Below are 20539 nucleotides of genomic sequence, written 5' to 3' on the forward strand. Positions count from 1 at the left end.
TTATTACTCCTAAGACAATTTTGCGTAAATATAATATAAATATGGATCTAACCAATAAATCAAGGTCCATATTAGTGAAAAAAGTAGTCATAAAATTGTATCCGTTTTTACGCTATGCCGTATAAAACCACCTTATTACTCAAGTAACCAAACTTATACGCAACAAACATGTAGGGAGTATTTATGAAAAGTTGAATGATCAAAGCTAAAGAAATGTTGATCAAGAGATCAGCTAACGATGGGAGAACATACATGGGGCCTCAACTCAAGCTGCCTGCTTCTTAAGGCAAAATAATTGCTCGTCTTTACTTCCAAGATTTTCTGTCCTGTGTGGCTCAGAACCTAAATCGTTAACGAAATGGTGTCCCTTAGGATCGGAATTTATGAGAAGGAAGACACGCCACTTGACATGTCGGCCTGTCGGTTTCATAGAACAAACGGCAACCAAAATGGTGTGGTTGCATAAATAAAGCTAAATCCATTTTATGCCAAGTTTGATTAATTAATCAGATTTCAAAATAAAAATGGAAAATTGCTTACAGAGATCCGGACCAAAGATACCATATATTACTCATCCCATCGGCCGTCGCAATCATTTGCATAAATTTAAAATCCACCTACAAAACAAGAAGCAATACAAAGCAATTGTATAGAGGAAACATAATCTGCCATTTGTTATATAAGAACGTTGATTTTAATTGCAAAATTCTTTTAAAATGTCTTTTGAGTAACATAATACATTTTTGAGTGTCGTTAGGGTCACCCAATTTTAACTAAGAGGATAAACTGTCTACAAAAATGGCGGGAGTGTAAATGCAAGGCAATATAGGAAAAACGTGAATTTGGGGGCACAAGTGGAATGATTGAGACCCAAGATAGTCCATGAATCGTGAAATTTGGGCCACATTGAACCTAAATCATGCTCTATTCTCAAACAACCACAGGCCACGACTGACACGCAAGAGTTGGTTTTGATTAAAGGTGCATTAATTCAAATTATTGATGATGACAAGTACTTGACATAACTGTAAGTGTTGATGATGATCAGTACCTGACAAGTTCAATAATTCAAATTGTATAATGATCATCAATCATCATCAACAATTTCGCGTCGTTTGAAATAAGTCATTTGAGTGAACTTTCTTTAAAAGAGAACTTATTGGAAGGAAGTATACCTCCAAGCCTTGGGAATTGCCAAAGCTTGTTATACCTTAATTTATCATACAATGAACTCAATGGAACCTTAGGCAATGAGTTATTTGAAGGACCTGCTTCATTTATTGAACTATATTTGCATCATAATCATTTGGAAGGCTCCCTACCTTCGACAATGAGTAAACAAGGTCGATTGGAAATTTTAGAACTGTCTAACAATAAGTTTTCGGGTGTCATTCCAGATGGTTTAAGGTATTGTTCCAACCTTCAAAACTTGTTCATGGATGGAAATTCCTTCATCACTGAGTTCTTTGGTTGGCCTCCAACAAGTTGATTTTTCTCAAAACAATTTATCTGGACCAATTCCAGCCTTCTTCTCTAAATTTCCCAATTTATATTACCTTAACTTATCTTACAACAATTTTGAGGGAAGGGTTCCAACGAGTTCCTTATTCGCAAATGAAAGTGCGGTCTTTGTTGCTGGCAATAGCAGGCTCTGTGGAGGAATTAAACAACTGCAATTACCTAAGTGCAATGAGAATAAAAGCAGGAAAAAGATTAATTTGATAATTATCTGTTCACTTGTTGGGTTGGTGGCCACGGCGGTAGGGGGAGTGGGGATATATCTATCATGTACAAAAAACAAAAAGACACCCCTTTTAACAGGTTCAATGATGGGGAATGTAACTATGAAAGTGTCATACGACATGTTACTCAAAGCAACGACTGGTTTTTCTTCAGAGAACCTAATTGGGACGGGCTCTTTTGGATCTGTGTTTAAGGGTATTTTGGATGGGAAAACGGTTGCAGTGAAAGTTCTCAACTTGCAACGCCATGGGGCATCTAAGAGCTTCATTGCAGAGTGCAACACATTAAGGAATGTCCGTCATCGGAATCTGTTAGGCATCATCATAGCTTGCTGCAGTATTGACTTTCAAAGGAACGATTTTAGAGCACTAGTATATGAGTTCATGCCTCATGGAAGTCTAGACAAGTGGTTATCTGGAGTGGATGGAAACATGAGCCTTGCTCAAAGGGTGGATGTAGCGATTGATGTGGCCCAGGCACTTAGCTATCTCCACCATGAGTGTGAAACTCCAATAGTGCACTGCGACTTGAAACCAAGCAACATATTGCTGGATAATGACATGGTCGCTCATGTTGGGGATTTTGGATTAGCCAGGATTCTTATTCAACCTCGACATCCGAATCAAAGTAGTACTATTGGAATCAGAGGTACTATAGGCTATGCTGCTCCAGGTAATAATAGTGTCACTCTTATTTACAATATTATCATCAAAGACCAAAACTCAGAAACTCTGTAATCCTCTGGACTTGATGTTAAAATGGAAGTTAGACCACTTCATAGTTCATACGGTTAGTGAGCTTACCTAGTCAACACATATTCATAGTAAATGAAAGTTCTAAAGCTTGCCTATCTATCTACTCCCCATTTATGTGTCTAAGTCCGGTCATTGGGTTCACATTTCGAGTACGGCCTTGAAGTGAACCCTCTACAAGTGGTGATGTTTACAACTATGGCATATTGCTACTTGAGCTAATGACAGAAAGAGTCCAACAACCCGATGTTCAATGACGGTTACAATCTTCATGAGCATGCGATGAAGATTACCCGACCAAGTCTTGCAAATAGTAGACCCATCACTTGAAGAAGATAATCTCACCGAAGAAGCCAAGACCCAAGGGTAGTCCAAGATGAGCTTCAACGAAGAGTGGAATGCGTTACTGCTGTGATAAGCGTCGGTGTGTCGTGCTCGAATCATCTCCCACAAGAACGAATGAAAATAGTCGGTGCCATTAGCAGGCTTCAATCGGCAAGAGACAACCTTCTCAATGCTAGAAACAGGCGTAACCTTCCTGCAAGAGGTATATTATTAGACATACCATGAGCTTACTAGTAACGAATTATTCTGAAAGTTTCAACTTGATTAGAAGTTCTGCTAACAATACATTATTTCTACTTGTACTGCTAATCGTTACAGGGGCCCGAGGTTGATTTTAATCAGGAAAACAAGCGTCCACAATAGAAGTCTCAAGATAGAATTATAAAGACTACAATCTACCGTAGTTGAATGTAAAAAGCTTTTAATTTCTGTCATTTGCAATAAACATGACTAATGACTTGTTAGCTTTTAAAATCTACCGTACTCTACTACTTATCATTTAACTATGTCTTACGGAGTATATTTTTTCCTAGGCTAGCTGGTTTCTTGAGTTAAGCATAACAACCATACCATATCATATTAGAAGAACAACACCAAAATCAACTTTTGGTACAAATATCTTCCTGATCATCAACTAATGTAGCCTGAGACTGTAACCTAAATTTTGCAAATTTATGACTAATTGTATTCAATGATATTTATGCCCAACAAGTCATATTATATTATTAGAGTAACATTTTGCAAATATGAACTGCAATAACAAAAACAAAACTTCTCCGGTGGAAAGAAGGTTCAGGAAAAAAAAAAAAAAAAAAAAAAAAAACAATCTGGCTGCCTTCTTAATCTTCAATTTAACACACCCTCAACAAGTCAGTACATGCAGCTTTCTTAATCTTCAATTTCGAACATGAAAAACATTGGGTTTGTTATATTTCGTTTCTCAAATTTAAGAGCTAATGACAATTAGTTAAGCTAGCTTACAAGCGAGTAGGGGTAAAACTGTCAAATTGTAAAAATCTAAAGCTCGGAATTGGCACACTTGTTGGTATGGTGCCCATGGTGGCAAGGCTATATGTTTAAAAGGGGGTATGGAAAAAAAAGACGTCTTATCAAGTTCAATGATTGGGAATGTAACTATGAAAGTGTCTTACGACATGTTATTAAAGCAACGGCTGGTTTTTCTTCAGAGACCTTCTTGGGATGGGATCTCCGCTCTTGAATCCGTGTTTAAAAGGGGGTTTTGGTTGCAAAGACGAATGCAGTAAAAATTTTCAACTTGCAACAGCATAATGCATCTAAGAGCTTCATGACAGAGTGCAACATGTTGAGGAATGTCCGTCATAGGAATCTTGTAAGCATCATAACAGCTTGACCATGTATTAATTTTCAGAGAAATGAGTATACGAGTTCATACCAATTGTGGGTCTAGACAGATGGTTGCATGGAGTGGATAGAAACATGAGTGTTGATGAAAGATTCGATGTAGCAATTGATGTGGCTCATGAACTCAATTACGTCCACCAAGAGCGTGAATTTCCAATTTGCATTGCAACTTTAAACCAATCAACATATTGCTAGACAGTCACAGAGTTGCTCATGTTGAGTATTATGGATTAGCAAACTTTCTAACTCCTGAGAATTCATCTTCCACTTCTATTTTCGAGGCCTTAACAACAAAAACAAATCTCCCTTTTGTGCCTATAAACTTTAAGAAATATTGGGATTATAGAGTTTATTAATTAATTGCACAATTTCCTTAAATCACTACGGAGTGAGTATATCCTTGAATTATAATGAAAGCGATCCTCAGCTTCGCCGTCAACCCGTTTGTCCATAAACAATTCTATATATGCTACGCTTTACTAATTAGGGGTTTACGAACATCAAATACATAAAACTAAATTCAAATCTAAATTTAATTCATGGAATCATACAATTGATAACAGTAAGCAAACATGAACTGCAGGAACTAGCACGGGAAATTTGAGAAAATGAAGGAATTTATACCTAATCATCCCGGAGATTCCAGTCTTCTTAATTCCAGAATTAATCCAATTTTGAAGTTGAAGAATTAATTCAATTTTAAATTTGAATTGAAAAAGTTAGGGTTTTGAATTTTTGATTATAATTTCAGTATTTCAATTTGATTCACTGCGAAGTTCACAAAATCTCCCTTTGCCCTTCGCGCCAAGCAAGAATTGTACCCGACCCTATTTGGTTAACCCGAGATCCGTGAGTTGCCTGAAAAGACCTAACTCGAATATGACACGAAGTCAATTGACCCTACCTAAAATAATGTGTGTACTGATTAATGTGTTTTAACTGCGACAAATACTATCCTACAACCAGTTGTAGTTGTATAGTAGCATTATACAACCGCCTCAAAGTTGTTGAGCTTTTACACAAAGTTGTTGGGCTATTTTACAAGTTATTGAGCTATTTTATGAAGTTATTGAGTTATTGAGTTTAACAAATAATTATTTGTTAAACTCAATAACTTTGTATCATAACTCGATAATTTTGGTAGTAGAGCTCGATAACCTTATAACAAAGCTCAACTGCATTAAGTAAGTTGTATATACAACCAATTGTATAATACATTAACTGCAGAAATTGATCCGATAAAAAATGACACATACCGCAAAATGACCAATCTAAACTCTAAAGTGACCAAACCCAAAATAAAATCCGAAATTCGAAATAAACCAACATAACCCAAAATGTGTGACGAAACCCAAAATAACCCAACCCAAACTCAACCCGATTGAGCATTTGCCACCTTTACGCGCCTATATTATAGGTCTATCTATAACGAGCGCTACCCCTTTAACTAAATGGATTTGTGATTTGATCATGAACTCCTCGTTATTGTTTTTTTTTTGTCTTTTTTATGACGAGGGGGTTGAATTCCCCGTGCATTCCCGCACCACCACACGGACCATATAAGCCACCCCCTTCGGATTTGTAGTGGCCAAGTGATCCTCGTCCCTGCTGGTTGTCGAACCCGTGACCACTCAACTCCTACATTTCTGCAAGCTTTAAAGTTTAATCCGACTACCACTTGACTAATACCACTTGATTATTATTGTTTATTTGTTTCCATTGAATTTAATACTTAATACTTAACTCTTTTAAGACACTAAAGTCCCAATTATTTGTTTATTTTTTTTATTTTTTTGAGTAGTATTTTAGTTGAGGTAAACACATGATTAACGAAGGGAGTAGTTACCTAGAAACGATTCGGACTCAACTTTTGTCCGTTATTCATTCACTCACTAATGAATAGACTAATCAACATTGGTGAGATTAAAATGATAGGTAAAGGGGGAGTGCTAGGGCGACACCGGGTGTTACTGAGTTTCGGTAACACCCTAATAAAAAAATAGAAAAAAATAAAAAATAGAAAAATAATTTTCGTTTTTGCGCCAATATCTAAAGGATAGAACCGTAATTCACAAATTTATCATATTAATAAAATAAAATATAAAAATTAATAATTAAAACTAAACTATATCTAATATTTACATATCATAATTCCCAATTATTTGTTTATTTTTTTTATTCTTTTTGAGTAGTACATATTCATCTTCTTCCTATCATACGATTACCAATTAAAAAAAAAAAAAAAAGAGAGAATTTTACCATCAAACCTGAAACGACAAATACTTTACTGAAATTTCTGCCAGTGGATCCATGTTGTTAAGGTACGTTCAAATGTACGAATGAAAGATGAAATATAATTTGTTCATTAATTTTGTTATGTTTTAATTCACATAGAAGAACAAATAGTCAATTAGTATTCTGTAGATTACATTGGTTGTTTAACATGCTCCAATTTTACGAGACTGATTATACCACTATAAACCAACTATTGACTTCTGATTTAATTTGTGAATGCTCCGTCGCATAATTGTTGTTTCTCCATCTTTTTCACAAGACTTGTTCAGTTGTTTGGGAACCCGTATTCCATTTAGAAATCCATATTATGACACCCCAACCCCCTGTTCTTTCCAATTGTCTGACCTTTCTCTTCATCTTCCTATCCACGGCGAACCCAGCGTGTAGCAAGGGCTAGCCGCTGCTACCCCAGCCTAGAAAATATTAGCGTGGAAGATGAAGTTCGCTACTCCATTGCTGTTGGCTTTACTTCTAAAATAAGAAACATTAAACCGGAATATGGGCATAAATATTTCTGTGTACCAGTGGTAAAGAAGGGTTTATTCTAACTAAACAATACGCGTTCGATTCTTTTTAGCAACGTTTTTTTTTATTTTTCTTAAACTCGGGTTTTACATGGGACTTTAGGAGACTTTGGGCCACGATTTTGCATAGAGTATATAATTACAATTTGACAAGCCTGATGCCTGCGTATTCAAAGATTTGGTGCATACAATTGAGTTTTTGTATCTTTAATGACATCGTAAATTTACATGATGAAGTTGATCATGAAGCGGATGACCTGTATTTGTCTCAAATAGAGATGAACACTGATTATTATCAACAAACAGGAGACCTTTTTAATAACACGGTTCATACTGGTGGATACACGGAGATGATGGTATATTACTGAGTCCTGAAGTATTAAATTGTTTATTGAATTCTTGTGCAACTTATCATTTTTACCTTTTCATGTTGATACGTTCGCGGCAATATTTTCAACAAATTGGACGATCGAATAATGAGCTGACTAAAGATGGTGGATTAAATATCGCAGAAGTAGTGATTAGCCCCCATAACTTTCATCAATTGTGAGATTAAGCCCCATAACTTACAAATGTAGCAATTAAGCCCCATAACTTTGAGTTAAAGTGAAATTGAATCCAATTTTCCGATTTCCAATCAAAATTGCACAAAAAAAAATCAATTTTTCGATTTATATAATGTATCAATACAATAAATTTTTTATACATTTATAAATTGTATAAAATTTATTATACGTTTTGGAAAAAAAAAATTTTGAATGAATTACATAAAATTTATAATTTGTAGAGAAATTTCATATGTATATATCAATTATATTAAAACTGGTAAAAATATTTTATCTAAGAACTATGTTAATTAATAAATTATATAAATACTTTTAATATATTAAAAATTATTTAATGTACAATGAGTCTAAATATAAAATGATTTAATGATATATTTATGTTAAAATTAAAAACAGGGTTGAATTTCACTTTTTGTCAAAGTTATGGGGCCTTATTGCTACATTTGTAACTTATGGGGCTTAATCTCACAATTGGTCAAAGTTATGGGGCCTAAGCACCACTTTCGCGGATTAAATATGAACAAACCAGCGACGGATGAGCAACCTTCAAACAACCACTGAATCAAATTTTCATCTTATATTAAAGTCAGCTTACCTTATTATATTGTTGAAGTATTTGTTAGCTAGACTCTTTAGTGTGGCAATTTTTTAATCATCCCTCTGCAATTTAAGGTTTACTGAATTGGTTGAGGTGATTGTTTCGGTTTGTTTTCTTATTATCAGTTTGATTCGATGTACTTCGTCGCCTGTGAGAACTATACCTATTTATTTTTCAAATTCTTTTTTAATTACATACACTAGTTGGAATATAGTATATGATCGATTGATGCATTTTGCAAGATTTCAGTAGTGGAATGATTGTGCTCAAAAATCAATATCTTGCTCTCTAATTGTTGGCTACCCATGATATCTATATTAATAGAAACCTTGAAATGTTAGCTAAAACAGATAGTTGGAAACAGGTAGATATTATCTCTGCGGCTCATATCTACTGTTAGCTAAAACTGATAGCTAGTTCATAAGCCATTATCAGTCCAGTCATCTACTGCAATATTCTATGAGTTATATCTCTGAGTAGTTACGCCTCACTTCCTCCAGACCGACTCTGCAATTTCCTTGCATCTTTAGCAACTTCATTGTGCAGCCTTTTAGATCCTAATAATTAACTTGGGACTAGATCTGTCAAAGGGTTCGGGTTGGTCATGTTCGGGTCGGGTCAGGTAAGAATACGGGTTGGGTGGAATGCGATACGGGTCAGGTTAGGGTCTGGGTTAGAGAAAAGTTTATGACATCTTTTATTTTATCATTTTTGCAACCGAAAAAACGTACTTTTTGAAATTAATTGTTTTTTATATTAATAATATTATTATACATTATTTTAATAATTATTTTATTATTTAATGATATACAAATTATGTAAAATTGAATTTCAAATAAATTTTTTAATTAAAAATATTAACGTAATATTTATTATATTTATTATTACAAATATAATATAAAAATATTAATATTTTAATAATACTCTTAATTTATCTTTGATCCAACGAGTCGAACAGATCGGTTCCGGTTTCGACCCTAAAATAACGGGTCATTTCGGGTTCAAGTTATTTCGGGTCCAGGTCAAGATTTACGGGTCATTGACCCTAAAAAACCGTGTCGGGTAATAATAATAATAATAATAATAATAATAATAATAATAATAATAATAATAATAATAATAATAATAATAATAATAATAATAATAAAATGTAAATTATAATTCAGTTTAACATAGTTCAATTCAGTTCAACGTTGTTCATTTTAATTCAATAATCCAACACACCTACGCTTACTCACAGATCGTGTCGGCACAATAACCACACAAGATTTAATTCCGACGGTTTTGGGTTAAAGTGGTTCGTGACCCATTTACATGTGACACGAACACAAATATAACACGACCCCTCTATAAGTGGATGGACACTACCACGGCATGAGATTTAATTGGGTCGGGTTTAAGTTGAAGGGGTTCGTGACCCGCGTACATGTGACACGAACACAAATCTGACATTCTTTTGTCACATAAAAATGAGAGAAAACTAAAAAGTTTATTTACTTTTACATTCTTTTGTCACATAAAAATTTGTCATTTTAGGTACCATTTAATTAGATTTCTTGTATAGATTTATTTATATAGAAATGAATTAAATCAATACCATGTAATAGTGAATTAAAATTTCCATGTCACATTTAAATTTGTCATTTTTGGGATGAAGAGCCTTTTGATGTCCATGAACATTAACTCATAATCAAGACTCAAGAGCTATTAAAATGCTAGTTAAAGGAGAAAGTTGACCGTTTTTATAAGTAATCATAATCAAGACTCAAGAGCCTTTTGATTTTCTTTATTTGTATATATGTTACTAGATATACAGTGATATTTTCGTAAGAACTTTTAGTAATCATTCATTTTTTTAAAAGAATTAAATAAGTGTCATGTTACAATAAACTATTGTCGTGTCACTATATATTACTGCCATGTCACAATTGATTTGCCATGTCACATTATTTCAAGTAGCTACATGAACAAAAAGGAAAAGGAAAAAGGAGACACAAAATTTCAATAAAATACTCTAAATTACAAAGAGAACAACAAAAAAAAAACGACTTTTGTAAGAACGGATAATGTTAGTTTGGACAACCTGAGATCAAATAAGACAACATGAATTGGTATTTGGATGAGATTTTATAGGAAAAAAATCAATGACTCTCAATTTTCTTTAAAGATTTTTGCTACCATTCGATATTTCAAATACACCATTGTAGAAAAAACAAAAAACAAAAAAATAAGTTAAATAAATAACAAAATTCATGAGAGTACATCAATGGTTTACAATATTTTGTTTTCTTTCTTTTTTTGTGTTTATACCCTTATATTTTTAAATTTTATTAAATTGGTAATCCATGACACTTTTTGTTGCCATGTCAAATTAAAAGTTGTCACGTCACAATTAAACTTGTCATGTCACATTTTTTTAGGTTACCCTTTTAATAAGATTTATAGATTTACCCATCTAAAACTAAATATATAAGAGAAAATATATGCTTATAATCTGACCCGACCCGACTTATCACCCGCTGATGACCCGACATGAACTGTAACCGACCCGACCCGTCGCTAACCCGTCACAACCCGACCCCACTTTGACCCGACCCGAGTGACCCGATTGCCACCTCTACATATTAATATCAAAATTTGAACTAAAATAAGTTTTTGAAAAAAAAAAAAAAAAAAAAAACTGTTGACAAGTCTCGAAACTCCGTCTACTTGTTGCTCACATAAGCTTATGCACCAATTTAGCAAGGAGACTTGTATGATAGACTTTTAATTTTTTATTGTTAATTTATAATTTTAAATGGATAGGAAAGATCATTAGTAATGATCATGACCCACACTTCCACCATTAACGCACCAAATCCCGCTAACCTCTTTTTTTTTTAGATTTCTTTTATTATTATTCTTTATTGTTAAATTTCTAAACTACCCTTTTACAATAATTAGTTTGAAATTTTAATTTTGATGGAGCGAAACCAAAATATATATGTAAATTACAATAATACCCCGGGTGTCGCTCATTTGAGTAACACCCGGTGTCGCCAAATCATTTTCCGGAAAGTAGTCCGAAAGACTCAATACAAAAGTTTAAAGTGTTGAACTAAGAAAGGTGAAATTCACCCCGATCTCCTTAGTTACAAATTTACAATCCTTAATTAGATCCAAACGATACAATAGACAAGTATAATTAAAGCAACCCAAACGTGTAAACAATCACTCGCAAGTCACAACAACTAAAAGCGATGCATCATGCATTCACCCTTTGATATATGTTAAATCATGCAAAGGGGCATGATTTAAACACAGCAACTGTGTAGAACTGCAGAAGTCACTAAGTAAATGAGCCGAAGTGAATCCGACTAAAAATCACATTTGTTACTCCATGTTCCAATGCCATTCTTTTACCAAGTTCCGTCGCTTTCACTTTTGTAATTTCAGGACTTTACTCTTGATTTAACTGCTGAACTATATTGTATGACTCACGCATCCTTCCTCATTGTATAACCACCTCGAAACCACCACTCATCCCGCTAAGGGTAGCTACATCCACATTAACCTTCTACATCTCCCCGACAGAGGAGGAAGCATTTATTGGGGTGCTCATTTCTCATTGACAGTAGGACTCTTGAGAATGCTATTAGCCTTGCTCGCTGTATGCTTGCCGGTAGCCCTCTGTGCAACCAATCAATTCATTCGGTAAACTTGCATTACCACCACCTTTAAAGCTTATACTACCCTCACCCATTTCCTTAGCATTACTTCATCGCCGCAGGGGCGTCTTAAAATAAATGGAGGTCCCGTGCACCACAAAAATATGAGACCCCAAATATGAATGCACAAGTTTACTATATTTTGAGTTTTGTATTGAATTTTATCAATAAAGTTTGTAAGTTTGTTGACCAAAATCAGAGACGCGGTTCCATCGCCCATGGTTGCCCATGGCCTTAGACGCCCCTATTCATCAGTATAGCCTATCCTGCAGAATCACACTATTACAATATGAGCATTTAAAAATATTTATATAAGCAATAAACTAATCTTTTAGAAAAATATATTTCCAACCAAAAAAAGGAAGGTAATACTGCGACCTCATTTTCAACCAAAAAAAGTGCAAGTCTTTAAAGACCTAGAAAAAACACCTTACATGGACGTCTTTCTTTGAGTGGGGGTGGGGCACTAACTTCATTTCCTTGAGGAGAATGATTACACACTCCGACGAAGCCACTTAATCAATCAAGTTAGTTCATTTTATAACATAAAACTCTTACAGTGTTGCTCAAAATTCCACATTGTTAGGCAGAATCGCATAAGTAATTCATATTTCATATTAAACACAATTAATTAACCAAAAAAGTTTTCGGCACCAATGAAAACATCTAAATGTGCCTAGAAAAATCTTCAGAGATTGCATTTTTTGTTGACTTGCTTAAAGAAGTAAATGAAATAGAAAGTCTTGGACATAGAGTGCATCGACCTGACACGACCTTGGAATGTAAACATGCATATTAATAGCGAGTGACTCAAACATGTACGGAGTATTTGGAATGTAAACATGCATTGACCTCAAGTCAAGCTCCAACAAACACGGCTGACACGCAGGAGTCATTTAGGATGTAACTTCTTCTCCTAAAGACCTAAAGTCAAGCCGCCTGCTTTCTATAAAGACAAAACAGCTAGTCTTGCTATAGACGGATAGCTAAAGACGGCTCAAATAGCTTGAACAGGAAAAACTACCAGTGGTGTGCAAGCACTCTCAATCTCTCCACTTAATAATTCCAGCAACGCAGGGAAAAAGATCAAACATGTGTAATACAGTTTAGGATCGTGATTTGTTTACACGACAAACTATATATAATAAACTGCGAGTATTAAACAAGCCAGCCTGCTAGCCGTGTCCATAGAGAAAATGTTGTGTTGTGTTACGTGTCTTCCATTTTCCAGCTCCATGAATTCCGATCATACATGGACCCAATATTGTAAAATACTTTCAAATTGACACAATTTTGCTAATTTTTTATTTTTAAACATTATCTTGAAAAAAAGTTCGGCAATGACCAAAGAATAAATCATGCAACAGTAACAATGGTTAAGTGTTTACTGTAGTAGATGGTGCAATTACCCTTGGTTAACTACGAGTCGTAGGCCAGAGAATAAATCATCATTTAAATGCCTATATATATATGAAAGAGTGATCAACTTCAAAAGCATCTCACACCAACTAAACTGCTGACAATTCTACAAAATGAAACCAATCCAAAATAAAAGTCCAAGTTTTATTTCTCCCATGTGCAACAAACGAGCCTTTCTACTCATCTTTCTTTTTATTATGCAAAATATTACACTAAGTTTAGCACTACGTAGCATTGAACACCCAGGCAATGCGACCGACCATGCCGCGCTGTTGGTCATCAAGAGCCAACTAAAGGTTCCTTCAAACTGGGTTTTAAGCTCATGGAATGACTCTATTCACCATTGTTCTTGGGAGGGAGTCAAATGTGGGCGTAAACATAAACGAGTGACTTTACTAGATTTGAGTTCTAGAGGTTTGGCAGGAACCATATCTCCTTTCATAGGAAACCTGAGCTTCCTTAAGATCCTTTACCTTTACAATAATAACCTATATGGAGAAATCCCCTGTCAATTAGGTCATCTATTCAGGCTTCATGAACTATACCTATATAACAACTCACTTGTAGGCGAAATTCCAGCCAACATATCTCGTTGTGTTAACCTCAGACTGTTTACCATAGGCAACAACAAGCTAGAGGGAAACCTCCCGCAAGGATTAAAAGCATTGCGAAATTTAGAATTCCTTTCCGTGCACAATAACTATCTTACCGGCCCTCTTTTTGACATCATACAAAATCTTACTTCTTTAGTATACGTATATGCTGAATACAACTCATTTACTGGAACTATCCCAAACAGCATTGGTAGGATACAAAATCTAACCAACGTTGTTGTTTCATCAAATAAACTCACAGGCACATTTCCTACATCCCTTTTTAATATCTCCTCCCTTCAAGTTCTTGAATTTTTCGACAACCAACTACATGGCGAACTTCCAGCAGATATTGGCGTCAATATTCCCCGTCTGACATGGTTTGACCTCGGGGAAAACAACTTCACAGGATTAATTCCAATCACGATACAAAACCTTACAGCTCTTGAAGATATTACACTCCGTTATAATAATTTTATAGGAAATGTTCCTTTTTATTTTGGGAATTTTCATAAGCTAAATTATTTATATCTTGGAGGGAACTTCCTAGAGGGTGACATTAATCTTATAGATACACTTGTTAACTGCAGTCAATTACGTATCCTCAATTTGGGACCGAATCATTTTTCAGGAATATTACCCAAATCTGTTGCCAATCTCTCCACCTCTTTGCAAGAGCTCAATATAGGAAATACTCTGATAAGTGGAAAAATTCCAGAAGGTATTACCAATCTCAACAATCTTGAGAAGTTTTGGATGCACAACTGTAACTTAACGGGATCTATCCCTCAAGATTTCGGGAAGCTCTACAAATTGGAAGGTCTTCTTCTGGAGTCCAACAATTTAAAAGGTAAAATTCCCAATTCCATGGCCAATTTATCACGCTTGAGTTGGCTTATTTTAAATGACAACATATTGGAAGGGAGTATACCTCCAAACCTCGGGAATTGCCAAAGCTTGTTGTTCCTGGATTTATCAAACAATGAACTCAATGGAACATTGGATACTGAGCTATTTGAAGGATCTGCTTCATTTATTGAACTACATTTGTCTTATAATCGTTTGGAAGGCTCCCTACCTTTGGAAATGGATAAACAAAGTAACCTACAAATCTTAGGACTAGGTAACAATAAGTTTTCGGGTATCATTCCAGATAGTCTTGGTGACTGTTCTGACCTACAATACCTCTACATGGAGGGAAATTCTTTCCAGGGAAATATTCCATCATCTTTAGCTTCTTTGACTAGCCTACAACATATTGACTTTTCTCGAAACAATTTATCTGGCCCAATTCCAGCATTCTTTTCTAAATTTCCTATATTATATTATCTTAACTTGTCTTATAACGATTTTGAGGGAAGGGTTCCAACAAATTCAGTATTTGCAAATGTAAGTGCGGTCTTTGTTACTGGCAATAGCAGACTTTGTGGAGGAATTAAACAGCTTCATTTACCTAAGTGCATTGAGAAGAAAAGCTCGGGAAAGAAGAAAAGAATAATGTCTCATGCCCTTAAATTGATAATCCCAATTGTTGGCGCACTATTTGGGATGGTGGCCATAGCATCGGGGCTGTATCTGGCATGTCTCAAAAAGAAAAAGTCACCTCTTTCATCAGGTTCAATGATGGGGATTGTAACCATGAAAGTGTCGTATGACATGTTACTCAAAGCAACATCTGGTTTTTCTTCAGAGAATCTACTTGGGATGGGATCTTTTGGATCCGTGTTTAAGGGGATTTTGGATGGAAAATTGGTTGCAGTTAAAGTTCTCAACTTGCAACACCGCAGTGCATCTAAGAGCTTCATGGCAGAGTGTAACACATTGAGGAATGTCCGTCATCGGAATCTGGTAGGCGTTATAACAGCTTGTTCCAGCATTGACTTTCAGAGAAACGATTTTAAAGCACTAGTATATGAGTTCATGCCAAATGGGAGTCTAGACAGATGGTTACATGGATTCGAACGAAACATGAGCCTTGCTCAAAGGGTGGATGTTGCGATTGATGCTGCCCATGCACTCATCTATCTCCACCATGAGTGTGAAACTCCAATAGTGCATTGCGACTTGAAACCGAGCAACATATTGCTTGACAGTGACATGGTCGCTCATGTTGGAGATTTTGGATTAGCAAGGTTTCTTACTCAACCTCGGCATCCGAATCAAAGTAGTACAATTGGAATCAAGGGCACTATAGGTTATGCTGCTCCAGGTAAGAATAGGGTTATTCCTATTTATAATTAGTCAGACAAAAATCATATAACTATATTATCATCAAAAGACTAAGATGCACAAACTCAGCAATCTGCTGAACTTATAATATTTACTACCCATTTATGCGTCTAAGCCTTTGAATTTGGTTCACATGTCAGAGTATGGGCTCGGAAGTGAGTTATCTACAGAGGGTGATGTTTACAGCTATGGCATATTGCTACTTGAGCTAATGACTGGGAAGAGTCCAACAGACAGCATGTTCAAGGAAGGCTACAGTCTCCATAAGCATGCAGAAGTAGCATTACCTGACCAAGTCTTGCAAATTGTGGATCCATCGCTTGAAGAAGATAATCTCACTGAAGAAGCCGAAGATCCAAGGGCAATCCAAGATGAGCTTCAAAGAAGAGTGGAATGCATTACTACTGTGATCAGTGTAGGAGTGGAATGCTCAAATCATTTGCCACAACAGCGAATGAAAATAGTCGATGCTAGAAGCAGGCTGCTATCAGCAAGAGACAGCCTTGTTGGTGCTAGAAACAGGCGTAATCTTCCTGCCAGAGGTATATCATCAGACATATCATGAGTTTACAGTTAATGAATTATTCGTGAAGTTTCAATTTGATTAGAATTTCTGCTAAACATAACATTATTTCTTCTTGTATCGCTGATGGTTACAGGGGCCTGACCGCCAAAGGCTGATTTTAATCAGGATAACAAGCGCCCCGTCAAATGAAGTCTCATGATAGTATTATTAAGACTACGAATCAATCAACCATATTGTTGAATGTAAAATGCTACTCCGTATTAAGTTTCAGTCAGTCTGCTGTATACATACATGACTAATAAATTGTTAAGTAATGTACTACTTATCATCATGTAGTATGTGTACTCGTATTTTGTTCTTTCTAAAAGCTGAACATCAACATAGTTACAGTTAATTCAACCCCGACCTTGACAAAATAATACTCCCTCCGTTCCGTTCATTTATTTAGCTTAATTAAAGTACACCCATTCACAAAGATAAGAATAAGAAAAGGTAAACAAATGAATTAGACGGAAGGAGTACTACGAGAACATCCACATTTTTATTGCTTATTTTTAAAATTATATGCATTATACGAGTTACATTTACCAAATCTAAACCCAGGAACTTTAATTGCAGAATTTTTAGTCTTACAATAAATAAAAATCATAAAAAAAAAAAAAATAAAGGAAAAAGCGCACCTTCCATAATCTTCCAATTCCGAGATTAATCTTCGATCCATGGTGACACTTGATTCCAATTCCGAGGCTAATTAATCTTCCTTCCATAGTTCCATGGTGTTCTTCCTTTTTCCTTTGTTTGTGTGAGTTTACGATCGATTAGGAACATTCGGATCGAGCTTGGTTTGAAAAATGAACATTCGGATCGAGTTGGGCCAATTCATATTTAGGATAAAAAATGGACTCTGTTGAATAATATCATTCGAGTCGGGTCAAGCTCAAGTCCTTACTCCTTTGTTTGGGGGTTAGGTCGTGTTATTTGAGTCGGGTCATTTGTCAAGTCTTAAGCTTGTATAGATGTTTGCAGAGCCTACAAGATTAAGATGAGACACGATTTTGAAGATATATAGCCGTAAAAGCTACCCGACCTTAGAACCGAAATTGACCCAAACTACATCACTCGAATGTGACCTGGCCCGGCCCAAACTCGATATGAGCTTCTCTTGACTCGAAAATGACCCGACAAAATATAATTCTAATTGAATCTAAAAGACCTGAAATGACTTTTTCTCTCTTATTCATTGACCCGAAATGACCCGACCTAAAATAACCCGACCCGCTTAGCCCGAAACAGACCCGACCAACAAACCCGAAACTCGAATGACTCGACCCGACCCCAATTAACCCGAAATCAATGAAAGATCGAACTGACCCATCTCAAATGGGCCCGACCGATTGACCCGTTTACCAAGTCATGTCATGAAATTATTTGATTTGATTTAGTGTCTCTCTCATTCAAGTACTAACGGGCTCCATTTTTTAATGGAAGTTTATGTTGGGCTTATCTAATGCTTGTTGAGCCTAAAACATTTAAAAGCAGAATCCGCTCGAACATATAACTCGCGTCAATATATGTTACAGCAACTCTCCTATAGGACCGTCCTATAGCATAGGACGGGCCCAAATAGGAGAGAGTCCAATTGTTAAATAAGATCTGTTCAACATAATGAAAGTAAAAGCGAAATTAAGAGCAGTTATGTAGTACCCAAGACTAAGTTACAACAAAACAACTTGCTAATTTAGTACCAACACTTAAAAGTGTCAAATTCTGACCCTACCTGAAAACCTGACCCGACTTGCTAATTTTAGGTGTTTCATATACTTGGACATCAATACTATATATTAAATCCAAAAATCAAGGGACTTCAATGTAATTAAAGAAAGTTATACAAATTAATTATACTATATAGTTTTAAATCGATAGCACCGTGTGATGGACCTGATAAAGGGACATCAATGTAAATATTATATAGTTTTGGTTAAAAGTATAATATAAAGATGTCTTGATGAAGAATATTTATGGAAATTACATTAAATTAAAGTAATTAAATTTAGAAAACACAAGAATATAGTGATTTTCCTTAAAATTAACATGCTCCGCTTATGGAATTAATTGGTATTATCTTAGAATTATACATTAAATTAAATGTAGTAAAAGTAATAGTAGCAGCAACGAGATTAATAAAATTAACGGTATTAATGTGGGAGTAGTGACAGTTATAATAATGATAGTGGGAGTAGTGAAAGTAACTACGAATGTAGTGAAAGTAACAGTGGTAACAATCAGAAAAAGTATGAACAATTAAATAACCAATCGACTCAAGGAAATATTTTATTTATTTAAATATAGGACGGATAAAATTAACGGGAATAATGAATTTAATGAAAAAAAAATAGAGGAATTAGTAAAAGAAACAATAGTAACCACGAGAGTAGTGAATGTAATGATATTAAGAAACAATGTCGTGAAATTAATAATATTAATAGCGGGGTAGTGATCGTGTCTCATAATTTGAAAATAAATTTTACATTTCATCATAATTACAAGATATGCCGTAGAAAAATATATTACAAATAGTAAACGTGTGAGTTAGAAAACTCCAACATAGTTTATTTCATTGAAAATAAAATTTAACGGTAAATAGAGGTAGCCCGGGCGAAGCCGGGCACCAAACCTAGTTTATTGTATTTTTAAGACCACAAATTCCTATTTCAAACCGCTATATCCGTCTGAAATGGTCAGACGGATATCATTTCCTCTCACAAAAAACCCATTTAGGGGGTGAGTGGGAAAGCACATGGGGGTGTCCCACCACCCATGTGCTTCTCACTTGTGAGAGGTCTTATTACGGTCTGAAATAAGGCGGTCTTAAGCAAGACGGACTATTTTAAGACACAATATTGTAAACCTTTCATGCTAAATAAACAATGTGTAAACACTTATTACGCAAACCACTTCTTGTGCCAAACTTCTTGTGTTTGTGGAATTGGAGTTATGTTGTGTGCGCCCTGGTAAGGAAATGTGTGACGAAATTTATATGGTTGCTATAGCAAAATTGAAACAGGCTTAAATGAAAGTCCGCTAGTTTTCGGATTGCCCGGCCCACTAGAAAAGAGCGGGTTAGGGCACAAATTTAGGCCCGACTGAACGTGTACTTTGGCCTATTGGGCAAAATTATTGGCCTGGCCCGATCCTGGAAATGATCACCTCTACTCCGAAAAATTATGCATACGTCACCAATACACATACATTATCTGCATAATCACTTGACCACCCACCCAACACATAATAATACTTAATGTTAGTATACTAGTCTATTAGACTTGGAAAGTTGGAAGTCATTCCTTGAGTGCCAGTAGCGGACTGGCAGTTACCACACTGACTTCGTCTCTTCTGCAGTTCCGCTAAGGGGTCAGCCTCTATCAGCGCTATAAAGAATTCCATATTGGTGGGCTATTCAATTAATACGCCACAAAGTTAATGCTCCATTGAAAACTTCTTATATACCTGGAAACAACCGGATAAATAAAAACACTTAGTCTTCCTTAATATAAAACCATCAGTTAGTCTTACTGCCTTGATCTTTCTCACTTATTTTCAAATTTACTTGATTCAAATTTCAAATATATTCATTCGATTCGATTTAGCTCGATTCGATTTCAATTCACTCTATTAAGTTGATTCGATTCGATTCGATTCATTCTATTCTTTATTCATTCATCCAAATTCAAATTCCATCCATTCATTCAAATTTCAAATTTCATTTGATTCAAATTTCACTAAATTCAAATTAATTTCAATTTTGCGAATCTTAAACTTAATAATTTTTATTAATATTATTAATACTATATAATTATAA

At 35.2% G+C, this 20539-nt stretch overlaps 1 protein-coding gene and 1 long non-coding RNA gene across 2 annotated transcripts; one reads left to right on the forward strand and one right to left on the reverse strand.

The window, feature by feature from the left end:
• Positions 1–251: 251 nt before the first annotated feature.
• On the reverse strand, positions 252–2409 carry LOC141607067 (uncharacterized). Its single transcript, XR_012526880.1, has 2 exons — positions 541–2409; positions 252–342 (listed from the first exon to the last, which is right to left on the reverse strand). It is a non-coding gene; the product is annotated as an uncharacterized LOC141607067 (long non-coding RNA).
• Positions 2410–13391: 10982 nt separating this feature from the next.
• On the forward strand, positions 13392–17078 carry LOC141605020 (uncharacterized). The gene is made up of 3 exons (XM_074423650.1): positions 13392–16134; positions 16295–16696; positions 16814–17078. The coding sequence occupies exons 1-3, from the start codon at positions 13446–13448 to the stop codon at positions 16819–16821; spliced, it is 3099 nt and encodes a 1032-aa protein (XP_074279751.1). The 5' UTR covers positions 13392–13445; the 3' UTR covers positions 16822–17078.
• The last annotated feature ends 3461 nt before the right edge of the window (positions 17079–20539 follow it).

The sequence above is a fragment of the Silene latifolia genome, chromosome 10, assembly GCF_048544455.1.
Source record: "Silene latifolia isolate original U9 population chromosome 10, ASM4854445v1, whole genome shotgun sequence".
In the NCBI taxonomy this organism is placed as follows: Eukaryota; Viridiplantae; Streptophyta; class Magnoliopsida; order Caryophyllales; family Caryophyllaceae; genus Silene; species Silene latifolia.

Coding starts and splice junctions, on each gene's coding strand:
- LOC141605020 (XM_074423650.1), top strand. CDS start 13,446: ATGAAACCAATCCAAAATAAAAGTCCAAGTTTTATTTCTCCCATGTGC. Junction 16,135..16,294: donor TATAGGTTATGCTGCTCCAG/GTAAGAATAGGG, acceptor TTCACATGTCAG/AGTATGGGCTCGGAAGTGAG.